This window comes from Pediculus humanus, genomic scaffold (genome assembly GCF_000006295.1).
Source record: "Pediculus humanus corporis 1103172107531 genomic scaffold, whole genome shotgun sequence".
In the NCBI taxonomy this organism is placed as follows: Eukaryota; Metazoa; Arthropoda; class Insecta; order Psocodea; family Pediculidae; genus Pediculus; species Pediculus humanus.
In genome coordinates, this window is record NW_002987147.1 from 37,306 (window position 1) to 51,045 (window position 13,740).

The following is a 13,740-nucleotide window of genomic DNA, read 5'->3' on the forward strand; positions in this document are numbered from 1 at the left end:
GGCAAAAAACAAAACAATTTTTAATAATAATTATATTAATAATAGTAATAATAATAATAGTGTCGTTATAAAAAATAAATCCACGTCGTCAGAGAGAGATAGATATACGTTTTTTAAACTAATAATAATAATAAAAATTAAAAAATTACCGACAATGCTAAATATATATGCCCGTAAAAAATAAAACAAAAATTAATAATAATAATAATTATAAAATAATAATAGTAATAATAGTAATGATAATGATAATAATAATAATAATATTATTAATAGCTAAACAACAGTGAGATAATTTTATAATTTTTTTTCTTTTTTTTTTTTTTAAATTTTTTTTTGAATTTTTTTTTTTATCATCATTTAAAGATATACATACATATATATTCGTAATGTTTATTATCATTTTTATTAAAAAAAAAAAAAAAAAAAAAAATTACTGCAATCACCCGAGCTAGTTAATAATAATAATAATAATAAAAATACTTAAACGTAAATTTAATATATATTTACAATTAATTATTGTGTGTGTGTATAATATTTATATATATATTTATTTATTTATTTTTTTAATTATCGTCATACGTTTTTTTTTTTTTTTTGTTTTTTTTTATTTATTTTTATTTATTATTATTATTATTATGGATATTATTTATTTCATATATTCCGATTATATACAATTACATACATTTCATTCATTCATACATTCATTCATTCAAAACATTTGAAAAATTTTTTATTTTATTTTATTTTGTTTAATTTTTATTTATTTATTTATTTTTTATTATCATTATTATTATTTTTTCAAATAGTTTTTACAATTTTTAAATTTATATTTATATATATATATATATAATTATTTATTTAAATTTTCGCGTTTAATTTTGTTTTCATATATATATATTAAAAAAAAAAAAAGTTTTTTTTCTGTGAATTAATTCAATACATTTATTTATCGATATTATTATTATTATTATTATTATTATTATTATTATTATTTTATAAATTTTTAATGATAGTTTCAATTTCGAATAATTACACTCTAAATTAAATTTATATATATAAAACATACTTGAGGTTAATATTCTTTATTATTATTATTATTATTATTATTAATTCCATTCGTTACAAATTTAAAATAAAATAAAATAAAATAAAAAAAAGCGAATAGAAATTAATTAATCGATAATAAATCAATTTTTTTTATTATCATTATCATTATCAATTTTTTTTTTTTTAGAGTAAACTTTACTAATTAATAAAGTAACACTAATTTTCTTTTAATAAGAGTTTTCCTACAATTACATTTTTTTTTTTTTTTTTATATTTTTTTTGTTGGAAGGTTTAGGGCCTCCCCCCTCGATAATACAACAATTATCATTTTAAACAAATAATAATAATATTATGATACCGTTAAAAATATCGATTAAATATACATTATTTTTATTAATATTTTTTCATAAATTTTTTATTTATTTATTTATTTTTTTTTTTTTGCGTAAAAACAAATATTTTATATTTATTTATATTTTTTTTATATATATTTTTTTTTTTACTAGCTCGGGTTGATCGTTATCAATAAATCGAATCGTCCATAATAATAATAATAATTAAAAAAAAGAAAAATTAATAATAATAATAATAATAATAATAATAATAATAATAATAATAATAATAATAATAATAATAATAGCTTACATAATATAGATAAAAAGAATAAAAAAAAAAAATTATTAATTTTGGTTCGAATTTTTATTTTATTTATTCATTATTATTTTACTTAAAGTTTTATGCATACAATCAAATTACTATTATTATTATTATTTTTTTAAAAAGAAAAAGAAAAAACGGTTACTGATAACATTTGTTTTTATCTATTTGCGGGAAAAAAAAAAAAGTAAATTGATCGTCTGGTATATATATATATATATATATGTAAATTTCAATGTGAAATAAATGTAAATATTATATAATAAGGACACCCATAATCTCATACACACGCGCACGCGCACACACGCACACGCACACTCACGCGTTCATACATACACTGTACAATAATATATAATTCTTTCACCACTTACACTTATTATTATCATCATCATCATCATGAGTTTTAATTAACGTTACACGACTTAAACAAAATAATTTTTTTTTTTTTTTTTATAACATGCTTTTTATTATTATTATTATTATTTTGTTAAATTTTCCCTTTTTTTTATTACTTTTTTAAAATCGATAGTAAACAAAAAAAAAAAAAAAAAAAAAAAAAACGGGAAAATTTAATTTTTTTTAAATTTAATTTTTAATAATAATAATAATAATAATCGAGTTGGCAAAGTTTATAATTTTTTTTTTTTTAAATGAAAATTCATTAATTTGGGCAGTTAATTTCATTTTTTTTTTCTCCCAACTTTTATCATTCGATATTGTATTCATTCATTTATTATTATTATTATTATTATGGGTTTTTAATTAGTTTTTTAACTAATCACATATCGATTAACTTTTTCTCTTTCTCTTTTTAGTAATTAAACATTTTTCACTTTACATACGACCAATCAATCATAAATCAAATTTTGTTTTTGTTTTTTTTTTTTTTTTTTATAAATTTTTTTTTTTTATAAAATTTTATTTTTTTTTATTTATTTATTTATTTATTTTTTGAGTAAGAAATAATTTTATATATATATACACATTCGGCTTTTTAAGAGCTTTCTATGTATATCAATATTTAAATAATTTCACTCACTCAAATTAAATTTTTTTTTTTTTTTTTTTTTTTTCATTTTTGGGCGGGAATAACTTGAAAAATTACATTTAATATTTACAAAAAAAAAAAATTAAAAACTTTCGTTCGGAACCGTCAAAAAAAACAAAATTTGACAAAGTAAGTGAAAATGCTAGTTATTATTAATTTTTTTTTTTTTTTTACCACCCTTAATTATTTTTATCCCCCCTACATTTTTTTTTAATAGGGGGGGAGAGAAAAAAAAAAAAAAAAAACCAATTTTATAGAAAAGTTAAGAAGTAGATAGATAGATAGAAAAAAAAAAAATTATTATTATTATTATGTACAAAATATTTTTTTTTTTTTTCTTGTTCTCTTATGGTAGAAACAATAATAATTTTTTTTGTTTGTTTGTTTGTTTTTTTTTTGTTTTTGGGTTTTTTTTTTTCGTTTTTTGTTTTGTTTTTGTGTTTTTGTGTTTTTTTTTTTTTTTTTTTTGTTTTGTTTTGTTTTTATGAAAAATATTGATAAAGACCGTTATTTCTTCGCGATGAACTTGAATTAGCTAAATCTTTTAATATTCCGAATGGATCCCCGATTTTTTCTTCTTCCGGTCTTTGATTTTTCGTCGGTTGAGCTCTGAGAACGCTTGCGTAAGTCGTTTCTATGTTGCTGTGCCTCGTCGTCGCGGACTCGTCAATGTCTTGCTCTCTCCCGTTCAAATGAAAATCGTTTATGTAGGGACTTTCCGTGACGGGAGCGGGTGCCAAATGACGGGGCGGAGGTTGAAACATGGCTCTCGAAAAATTTGCAAATCCCGGCATTTGATTCCCATTTATTTTGTCATTTCCGGTTACTTGGATCGGTTGATTTTTATTTACATTGTAATCCATTTCTTGCATGTTGTTTATGTACATGTCCCGGTTGATGACTTTCAATTCCGACTGAACCTTATCCAATTCCCATGCTTTCGAATTCAAATGAATCATGTTGAAATTGTTTAAAAATTGTTCGACGTTGATTTCCTCGGGTAAATTTCTATTGACGGGATTCATTGTTGTTTCGGGATTTTGTGTGGGTTGACGTCTGTACAAGGGCATGGACGGAGAATTTTGTATGACTAAATCGTGGGCAGGTTCGAATCTGTGTTGCTGAGTAAGAGGTAAAGGTTCGACGTTGTTTGTTATGAGAGGAGTTTGTTGTATGCTCGCGGAAAGCAACATGGCCGCTTCCAAATCTTGTAGTAAAAATGGTTTCGTGGCTAATTTTAACGGGCGATTTATTTGACCTCCGTGATTCATTATATCCCCATTTTCTTGAATTCTCATCCCTTCGTTTAAACCGTGAGGCGGCATCTAAAATAATAATAAAAAAAAATTAAATTTTTTTCAAAATCAACCCCTCGATTCATCCCTTTAATTATCCCTATGAGAATCGAAACTCAAAAATTACCTGAGCTTTCGGAGGTAAACCGTTTAAAAATGGGAAAGGAGGAAGAGATTTATCTCCGAACAAATCATCCATTGCTCTATTAACTTCGGGCGAAGGATTTTGTTTTCTACTCGAACGAAGGACCAAATCCCTAAATCTACTCGCTATTTCTATTCCTGCCGTATTTAATAGATGTCTATACCAATCCATTTGAAGACCTCGGGATTCTAAAACGTCCGCTAATGAAGTGTTCGGAGGAAGTAAATTTTGCCAGTCCGCAGGCGCGTTCGATATAACTCCAGGCTGAGTTTGAGATCTTGGAAAATGCCTTTCGGGAAAATGAACATTGTTTAAAAATTGTATTTGTTCGGGCTTATCCAGGTGAAGGGGTCTTATCAGTGAAGTTTGTTGAGGTTGTTGTTGAATTTGATGCGGTTGTTGCTTCGAATGAATTTGTATGTGTTGATCTCCTAATCCTTCTATATCTGTTCGAACGTGATTCAAATATTAATAAATTACTTTCACAACTAACGCTAGACCACATTAAATGACTTACTGGAATGATGCGGAATCGGATTAGGTCGAACTCCTAAATAATTTTCTAACATTAAATTTTGAGGACCCTGAGGATTTATGCCTTCCATTGACGATAAAACCGGCTTTATATCAGGCCCTTTGTGATCGTGACCCAAATCTAATGATAATAATAATAATAATAATAATAATAATAATTTGAAACAAATTTCATTGTTACGATAAAAAAAGTTTTTTTTTTTTGTAAAACTCACTTAAAACATTAACATCATCTTTACGAATTTCTGGAGATTTTTTCTTTATATTGAGATTCCAATTAGGATTACCGAGCGCATTCGTAGGAGATGAAGCCGGGAATCCCGCCCAAGGATTAGTCGCATTCAAATGATAAGGAACATTAGGCCGCACTTGATATATTGGTCCGGGTTGATTAGGATTAGAATAGTAATAAACCGGGTAAGGTACGGGAGGATGAATGTAAGGTGGACCTGGAAATCTTGGCGGTACCATTCCTTGACCGTAACTTCCGAGTAACGATGGTAATTTTATATACGATTCATTCTGTGAGAGAGAGAGAGAGAAAAAATTACTTTATCATCAATTTAATTATTTACTTGCGAGTACATCAAACGTCATATTTACGTGAAATGAACGAGGTACGAATTCCGGGGCAAGCGGATTTAACGTGTAAGTTTTTTTCAATTCGACTCCATCGAGTTGACTCCTCAACAAAGACCACGTGATTCCAAACAAACTTTTATTTTCGTTGCATATCTCGATAAACCTTTCCCATACTTTCCTGCAGCGTCAACGCGGCGTATATTTATTAATCGTTATCAAATGTTTAAGAAAGCATTAATAGTAAATTCGATCGTTTTACCTGCATCTGCCTATGGAACAAAGTGCTACGGGATCCCCGACTACGGCAACCAAACTTTGAGCTCTCGTTATGGCCGTATTAAGAAGTTTAGAATTGGATAAAAATCCGTAGTCTATTTTGTTACTTTCTTCTCCCTTAATGTCGCACACGCAAGTTCTACGAGTTCTAACAGTGCTTAAAAATATTGCCCGAAATTGTTTACCTGTAAAAAATCATGCGTCACGTGTAATTTTTGTAATTTATGCTGAACAATTTTAATAAAGTCACACCGCGCTTAACATACCCTGAACGTTTAAAACTCTTTCAACGGAAATTCCACCCATTCGTCGTTTTCTAAGCTCGGACCTAATTCGAAAAACTTGATCCGCATACGGAGTCATGATTCCTATACTCTGATCATCTAATTTTCCCCACGCTGAAGGCCATCTTTTTTTAAGTTCGGAAACTCTTTCGACGACTTCGTACACTTCGGAATTATTGTAAAAAGCCGTGGAATTGATATCTTGTACATCTTCTCCCCGTGTTGTGAAAAACGTTAGGGGGTAAAATCTTTCGTGACGAGGCTGTTTACCCGAACTTACTAATTTTTGATCGTAGAAAAGTTCAGACGTAAACTAAATTTGACAAAAAAAAAAAAAAAAAAAAAATGACAAATCGAACATAATAATAATAATAATAATAATAAGAAAAAAATTTTTCTTTTAAAACGAATACCAACATTTATTATGGCTTCGTGAGCTCTGTAATTTTCACATAGAAGAATTTTACACGGAAACGTGGCGGGATAATGATCGTAGAGCCTTTCGAGAAGGGAAACGTGTAAATTTCGCTCTCGAGCAAATTGCGAAAATAATTCCGGGCTAAGTTGCATGTGATCCCCTGCGAGAACTATCCTAGTATTTCCGTTGGCCAAAGCCAAAGGCATGATAGCTTCGCATTCCATGGCTTGAGCCGCTTCATCTAACAATATGTGACTAAAATGACCCTTTTTCAGTCCGAGCGTCGAAAGGTACATGGATATGCTAAGCGTGACCACTACGATTCTATGTTTAACGATATCTTCTAACGTAGGAATTTTAAAAGTTCTAATTCCGTTAACCATTTCAATAAGGCAATACTGCACAAAAAAAATTTTACGTTTTTCGTATATAAAATTGAAATTTTTTTTTTTTTTTTTTTTTTTTAAATTCGATATTAATCGTGTGTCACCTTTTGTACGACAGAATTAACGGTTGCAACCCATCTTTTATGATAATATATTCTTAAAGGTTTGGCTTCTTCGTGACCCGCTTCAACATACGGATGCAAATAATCTTTAATGTAAAGATCGGCAGCGCTGTTTGAATGAGTGCAAACTAAAACTTTCGCTTCGGGTTGCGTTAATAATTGTTTTATAGCTTGGGCAAGAGTATACGTTTTTCCCGTGCCGAAAGGACCTAACAAAAAAATTAACGAATTTATTTTTTTAACGATCCCCGATGCGTGTTAATAATAATAATAATAATAATTTTACCTATAATTAGAATTGGAGGAAGAGCAGTTGAAATCGGTGTCGTTATGGCAACAACCGCTTCTCTTTGTTTTAAATTTAACCTAGAATCTATTATATCGGTCCACTGTCTGCAATGCAAAGAATTTTCGTTAGCAACTTACAAATTTGACCGAACCCACCTTACACCTTTGACTCACCTTTGAGGCGTCCACGGAATGTTCGGCTCTAAATACGTATCGGGAAATATAATTTTATAATCGGATATTTTATCGATCGCGTAATGCCATTCGCAATAAGGAACTCTATTTAATTGAAATTGTATTTCGCAAAAAAAATCAGAATCTGGTTTTAATTTGAGAGCGGTCACCGATGCCGACGACAATCTCAAATAAATCATATTTTTCCCTTTGTCTTCAATTAAAGCTTCGTATACTGTTCTTTTACCCTTTTTTATATCACCAATGGGAATCGTTTCCACCGGACTCGGTTGATTTTTTCCTGACAAAAAAAAAAAAAAAATTTTTTTTTCGAAAAAAAACGGATGCTAAAAGGTTGCCGCCCCGTCTTTATTATTATACCTTTGGTAGTACTTTTTGATGCGGTCAATAACACAGTCGAACAATTATTTAAAATAAGTCTTCCGGCTGACGTATCTTCCGAAATATCTTTTCCTAAACTCATGAGTGCAAATAGTTCACCGTTATGAGCGTATTTTGCCGTACTATTCGCCATTCCATTCGATGCTAGTAAATAACAATTAACTATGTGTAATTTTGTCGTCAAGTTATACCTGGCAACCTACGCAAAAAGACAAACAAAAAAAATTTTTTCTTACGTGTTTGCACACACACATAAATTTTTTTTACAAAAAATAATTTTTTTTTTTTCACTCACTTGTTCGTACCGCGCCATTTCTTCAACGTACAACAATTCATGCATACGATCTCTATAATTATTTTTCGTTAATTTTTTTTCCGAAACGGTCGATTGTGTTAATTGAAATGTATCCGCTCTAGGGGTTGAATAATATTGTAATAATTGTTTTTCTTTTTCGCTATCTTCGGCAACCGTTCCCGGAGATCCGACCAACTGAAGAACGGGCGATGTGAAAATTACAACATCGGAATTTTCCGAATCCCATCTTTCAGATGATGACAGCGTGAGTTCCTAATCGTTTAAAGAAAAAAAAAAAAAAATATGCGTGATACTCCATGGAAAATTTTCATTTTTTACCCAAATTCCACGAATTTTACCAACCTTACGAATTTCTTTAATTCTATCAACGTCAGTCACGGGTACCACATCAACGCACAAATGTTTTACTAAAACTGGTTCACTTCCAAAATCGAAAACTACAGATTGCCTAAATGTACCATATATTTCCGTTTTAAATCCTACTTTTATTCTATGTTCCAGAATCTCACTGGATTCAGAATCCAATGATGATGAATCTTTAGCACTAGTCCATTCTTGATCGTTAACAGGTTTCCAATCGGTGGATGACAATGCTTTCGAAGCATTGTTACCTGTGGCTACTTGTCTATTAAACAATATTAAATATATTAATCCCTTTATTTATTTATTTCTTTACACTAATTAGTTTTCAATTTTACAGTATGAATGACGTCATTAAATGCGTACTTACTAAATAAATGACAATTTCAAAGGTATTATTTGATTTAAAAAAATTTTTTTTTTTTATTAAACACACACACACACACACACCTTAATGAAAAATGATTCCTGTGTGCATCTTGAAGTAATGCTACAGCCCTAATTTTTTTTTTCGTTTTTAATAAAAATGTCCATTCTCTTTGACTATTCTTCGATGAAACCGATGTTGTTAAATTTCCACTAATAGATTCATCTATTCCCTCTAATTTGTCTTTCATTACTTTTTCCGGATTGGGAGAATTTACCCACCTGTAAAATATAATAATAGTAAGTGATGTAGTTGATTGATCGATCGAAAGTTATATTAAAAAAAAGAAAACTCTTACTTTTCCAAAAGCTGCTCGGTGTAAGATTTTCCATACAATTGTTTTTCAGATGCTCTTTGTAATTTCATTCTCCTATATTCAAATCTTTCAGACCATTCGGATAATTCATCAGGTCCGTGTGCATCAACACATTGTGCACCATATCTACAACATCCTTTCTCTTGAAAACTTTCGCATAATGAATAAGCATCAGCTGTTAAACCTCTGCAAAAAAAAAAAAAAAATAAATAATTATCAATTCTTAAAATCATAGAAAAAAAAAATTTTCATAAAGGTTTACTCTTGTGTTTCATCTTACCTTGGAGGTGGTCTATATTTCCAGTCTCTTCCTTCATCTGACATAATAACTGTTTGATGGCTGCCTGTTAAACAGTGAGATCTTAAAGATGCTATATCGTGAAATTTTAAAGAACAATAACTGCAATTAAATTCATCCTGACTATTTCTCATATCGGAATTATTATTATTATTATTATTATTATTTTCTAATAATTTTTGATGCATTTGCTGTTCACGAAAATTGTGTGTGTTTCCACCTTTTTTAGATGAGTCTTTTACATTTGACATTATTTCTAATTTTTGTATATTTTTCTTTGTTTTTTCACCTACAGTAGTATTATTATTCCCTCCTTCCAATGTTGCTTGTAATACTAATAAGTCTTCTTCAATTTTTTGTAATGTTACATTTTGATTTCTTTGCCCATAATTTTGAAATTTATTTTTCAATTGCTCTAAAATTTTTTTCGTATCCGATTGCACTTTTCCTCTTTGAAGCCATTCTTTGACAACGGATTCAGCTTCGGAAAACCTTTTGTTTTGTATCAATGATTGAATCAACAATTTTCTTGCTTTATCTTTTTGACTACCATAAACATCATTTTCAACGTAAAGTTTAAGTGCTTTCCTACAATCTTGCACGACAATATCATTTCTTCCTAATGCGAAATTACACTCGGATTTTCCAATTAATATATTAACTAATTTATCTTTTGGTAAAGTACCATTTCTATTGTTTTGATTGGTTACAAGTAGTTGATCAAAGCATTCAACTGCTTTTTCCCATTCGGCTCTTTTTATATATTCCTGCGCCCTTCGTTCGGTTTCATTCATTATTGGTTTATTAAACGTCGAATTTTGCTATAATTTTGCCGTATGACTAAATATAAAACAAAAAAAATACTTTGTTTTGACATGTCAAAAATCAATCTAACATGGCTGACAAGCTGTACAATGTCAAGGCCTTCTTAGATGACTTTCATTCGGAGAAGGGCCCCGAATAATAAGGGTTGCATACTCGAACACACAGTAAATCCAGCACATGGTGCCCGAGTTTAAAGTTTTCTTTCGAGTTTTATTTTTTTATTTTTAACATTTAATAATTTTTAATAATGGAAAATATGGACACGGACGATGATAAAAAGGATTTAGATAACAAATCGATAGTACCATCGGGTAGCGACGATTCAAAAACTAAAAGTTTTAAGTCTAAAAAAAAGAAAAAGTCTGTTGTACAAGTAGGTGATAATGAATTAAACGATATGATTGTCGATGATACCATTTCGACGACGTGTAATGATGAAAAAATGAATGAATCGGAGGAAAATTGGGAAAGTGAAAATGAGACGGAAGAAGAAGAAGTAGAAAATAATAAAAAAAAAGATGTTTACCTACCGCATAAACCATTGAGACATAACGAAGAATTAGTTTGCGATGAATCTGCTTATATAATGTTACGTGAAGTTCAAACCGGTAAATATTATTTTTTTTCATAACAATACTATTAAATTAGAATTTATTTAAGAAAATTTTTTCTTTTTTTACTATAATTTTTATAAGAAAATGACTCGTAAATCGAATTGGTAAATATTTTGGTTGAGACGGTTGATAAAAACAAAAAAAAAAAAATGTTCTTTTGGAATTGTCTCATTCTCACTGGGTACATAATTATTTTGAAAAAAATATTTTATTTCAAAAGTACTCTAATCAAATTATATTCTTGAATAATTTAAAAGACAGTCATTTGTTTTTTTTTAATAAAAAAAAAAAAAAAAAAAAAAAAAAATGGCTTCTAAATAATTTGTATTCATACAAAATAAAAATAAAATAAAATAAAAATTTTTCCAGTTTAATTTATTTCCCGATTTAAAAAAAAAAAAAAAAAAAAAGAAAAAATGAAATTCAATTTGATATTGATAAAAAAAAATAATGAATAATAATTTTTTCAATATTTATTTCATTAAAATGTTTGTTAAAATCTTTGTTTAAATTAACAAAAAAAAAAAAAAATGAAAAAAAAAAATTATTCAAAAATAATTAATTTGAGCGATGAACAATTGTTTAAATGTTCCGGTTATATGTTCAACTACCCAAACTTAAATTATCCCATTTTTGTCAATGATAACGTTTGGAAAAATATCGGCCAAGATGTTAATAATAAAACAAATGAGACACTAATGAAAGTTTCAAATGATGTACAATCACAAATTCAAAAATACAGTTTGAAAATTTACAACATGTTGAAATATTCTTCTGGTAAATTTAATGACACGAATGAGAGACTCGATAACGATTCAAATACAAGATTTTACAGGCCAATAACTTCTCCGGATCAAATAAAAGTAACTAGTAAGATAAAATCGAATGAAAATGAAAATATAGACAAATTGAAAAATTATTTGAATGAGACGTTTAACATCAGCAATAGAGATAATTTTGCTAAAGAACAAATTAAATTAAATAAAAATAAAAGCAAAGTTAATAAGTCATTTTTAAATGACATTAATAAAAGTATAATACCAGATTCACCGACTCATGTTTTTAAAAAATTATCTAATTTTAATTTTAAAATTTCTCCGTGTAAAACTAAAAGAGAAATTTTTTAAAAATTCAATTAATGGTGCACTCAATCATATTGAAAAACAATAATAAAAATCATTCTCTTTTAACGAAAAAGAACATGAAATTTTGTCAATGTCTTCTACTTATTTAAATTATGTTAAATCAATACTTGTGACGTAATCAAATGTACCTTAATAACCAGTTGGAAAAAAATTGAAAAATACATAATAATAAATAAAAGGTAAAAATTTGTTTACAAAATTTCAAGCAAAGGAATTTTATAATAAATTATTTATTTTATAGGAGCTCCATGTTTAAGTTTTGACATAATTAAAGATGAATTGGGAACAAATCGTAGTGAATTTCCATTGACGTGTTATTTGGTGGCTGGAACGCAAGCATCGAAACTTAACGAAAATTGCATAATTGTTATGAAAACATCAAATTTACACAAGACACAAAATACAAAAGATGATGAAGATGACGAAGAAGAAGAAAGTGATGAAGACGAAGAGGAAAGCGAAGAAAATCAACCAAGAATGGATTACGCATCGATAGCTCATTACGGATGTATTAATCGAATAAGAGTAATCCGCCATTTTTATCACGTGATCGTGAATGATTCGCGAACGTTTTCAAAATTCGTTTGTTTGTTTAATTTCAGAGCACGATTGCAAATAATACAATATTAGCTGCTTCGTGGTCGGAATTGGGAAAAGTCTACATTTGGGATCTCAAAACTCAAATTCAAGCCGTTAACGACGTGGCGTTGCTTTCGAAATACAGACAAGATGATTTGACGGTTAAAACTAAACCCATTTTTACATTTTCCGGACACCAGTCGGAGGGATTTGCATTGGATTGGTGTCCCACGAGCGAAGGTTTTTAACGGTTACAATTTTTTGTTTTTTCTCTTTGAATTGGACATAAAATAATTTTTTTTTTAAATTAAGGCATTCTTGCAACCGGAGATTGTAAACGAAATATTCATCTTTGGCAATTTGACGAATCCGGATGGAGAGTCGATCAAAGGCCGTTGATCGGTCATACAAATTCCGTTGAAGATTTACAATGGTCTCCAAACGAGCGACACGTTCTTTGTTCGGCTTCCGTAGATAAAACGTTCGTTTTTTTTTAAAATTTTAATTTTAATTTAGTTTTAGTTTGTTTAATACAATTTGGTGCAATGTTTACTTATATAGAATTAGAATTTGGGATACCAGAGCGACGGGACAAAAAGCATGCATGATTACGGTGGAAAACGCACATAAAAGTGACGTCAACGTGATTCACTGGAATAAAAACGAGCCTTTCATAGTATCCGGAGGTGATGATGGATTCATACACATTTGGGATTTAAGACAACTCAAAGTCCGTATTGCATTTTGTTTTAATTATTTCATCAAGAGTACTTTAAATTAAATTTTTTTATAAATCCGCGTATTTGCAGTCGGAAAAACCCGTGGCTACATTTAAACATCATACGGCTCCCGTCACGACGGTCGAATGGCATCCGACTGAATCCACCGTGTTTGCAACGGGGGGAGAAGACAATCAAATCGCATTGTGGGATTTAAGCGTTGAAAAAGATGAAGAATCAAAAGAAGAAGAAATCGAAGTGAGAAAAATGATTAATAACTAATATTTATTTATTTATTGGTTTTTAAATTTATATTTTTTTTTTATGTCGTTTTAGAATGTGCCACCTCAACTGTTGTTCATTCATCAGGGACAGCAAGAAATCAAAGAACTTCATTGGCATCCTCACATACCTGGTTTAGTGATTAGTACGGCACTTAGTGGATTTAATATATTTCGGACTATAAGCGTGTAGTTTGGTCGG

At 28.7% G+C, this 13,740-nt stretch overlaps 2 protein-coding genes across 2 annotated transcripts; one reads left to right on the forward strand and one right to left on the reverse strand.

Moving 5' to 3' along the window:
* Window positions 1-2,698: 2,698 nt before the first annotated feature.
* Window positions 2,699-10,169, reverse strand: Phum_PHUM182280 (helicase with zinc finger protein domain helz, putative; the record flags this gene model as incomplete). The annotated part of the gene is made up of 18 exons (XM_002425161.1): window positions 2,699-2,709; window positions 3,279-4,052; window positions 4,195-4,638; window positions 4,710-4,826; window positions 4,942-5,248; window positions 5,330-5,486; window positions 5,568-5,769; window positions 5,851-6,181; window positions 6,286-6,684; window positions 6,777-7,003; window positions 7,081-7,187; window positions 7,257-7,491; window positions 7,638-7,857; window positions 7,954-8,226; window positions 8,317-8,599; window positions 8,785-8,982; window positions 9,060-9,263; window positions 9,358-10,169. The coding sequence occupies 18 exons, from the start codon at window positions 10,167-10,169 to the stop codon at window positions 2,699-2,701; spliced, it is 5,301 nt and encodes a 1,766-aa protein (XP_002425206.1).
* Window positions 10,170-10,447: 278 nt separating this feature from the next.
* On the forward strand, window positions 10,448-13,731 carry Phum_PHUM182290 (glutamate-rich WD repeat-containing protein, putative; the record flags this gene model as incomplete). Its single annotated transcript, XM_002425162.1, has 7 exons — window positions 10,448-10,808; window positions 12,201-12,484; window positions 12,562-12,778; window positions 12,851-13,019; window positions 13,100-13,268; window positions 13,348-13,515; window positions 13,594-13,731. 7 exons carry the CDS (start codon window positions 10,448-10,450, stop codon window positions 13,729-13,731), a joined length of 1,506 nt encoding a protein of 501 aa, XP_002425207.1.
* Between the last annotated feature and the right edge of the window lie 9 nt (window positions 13,732-13,740).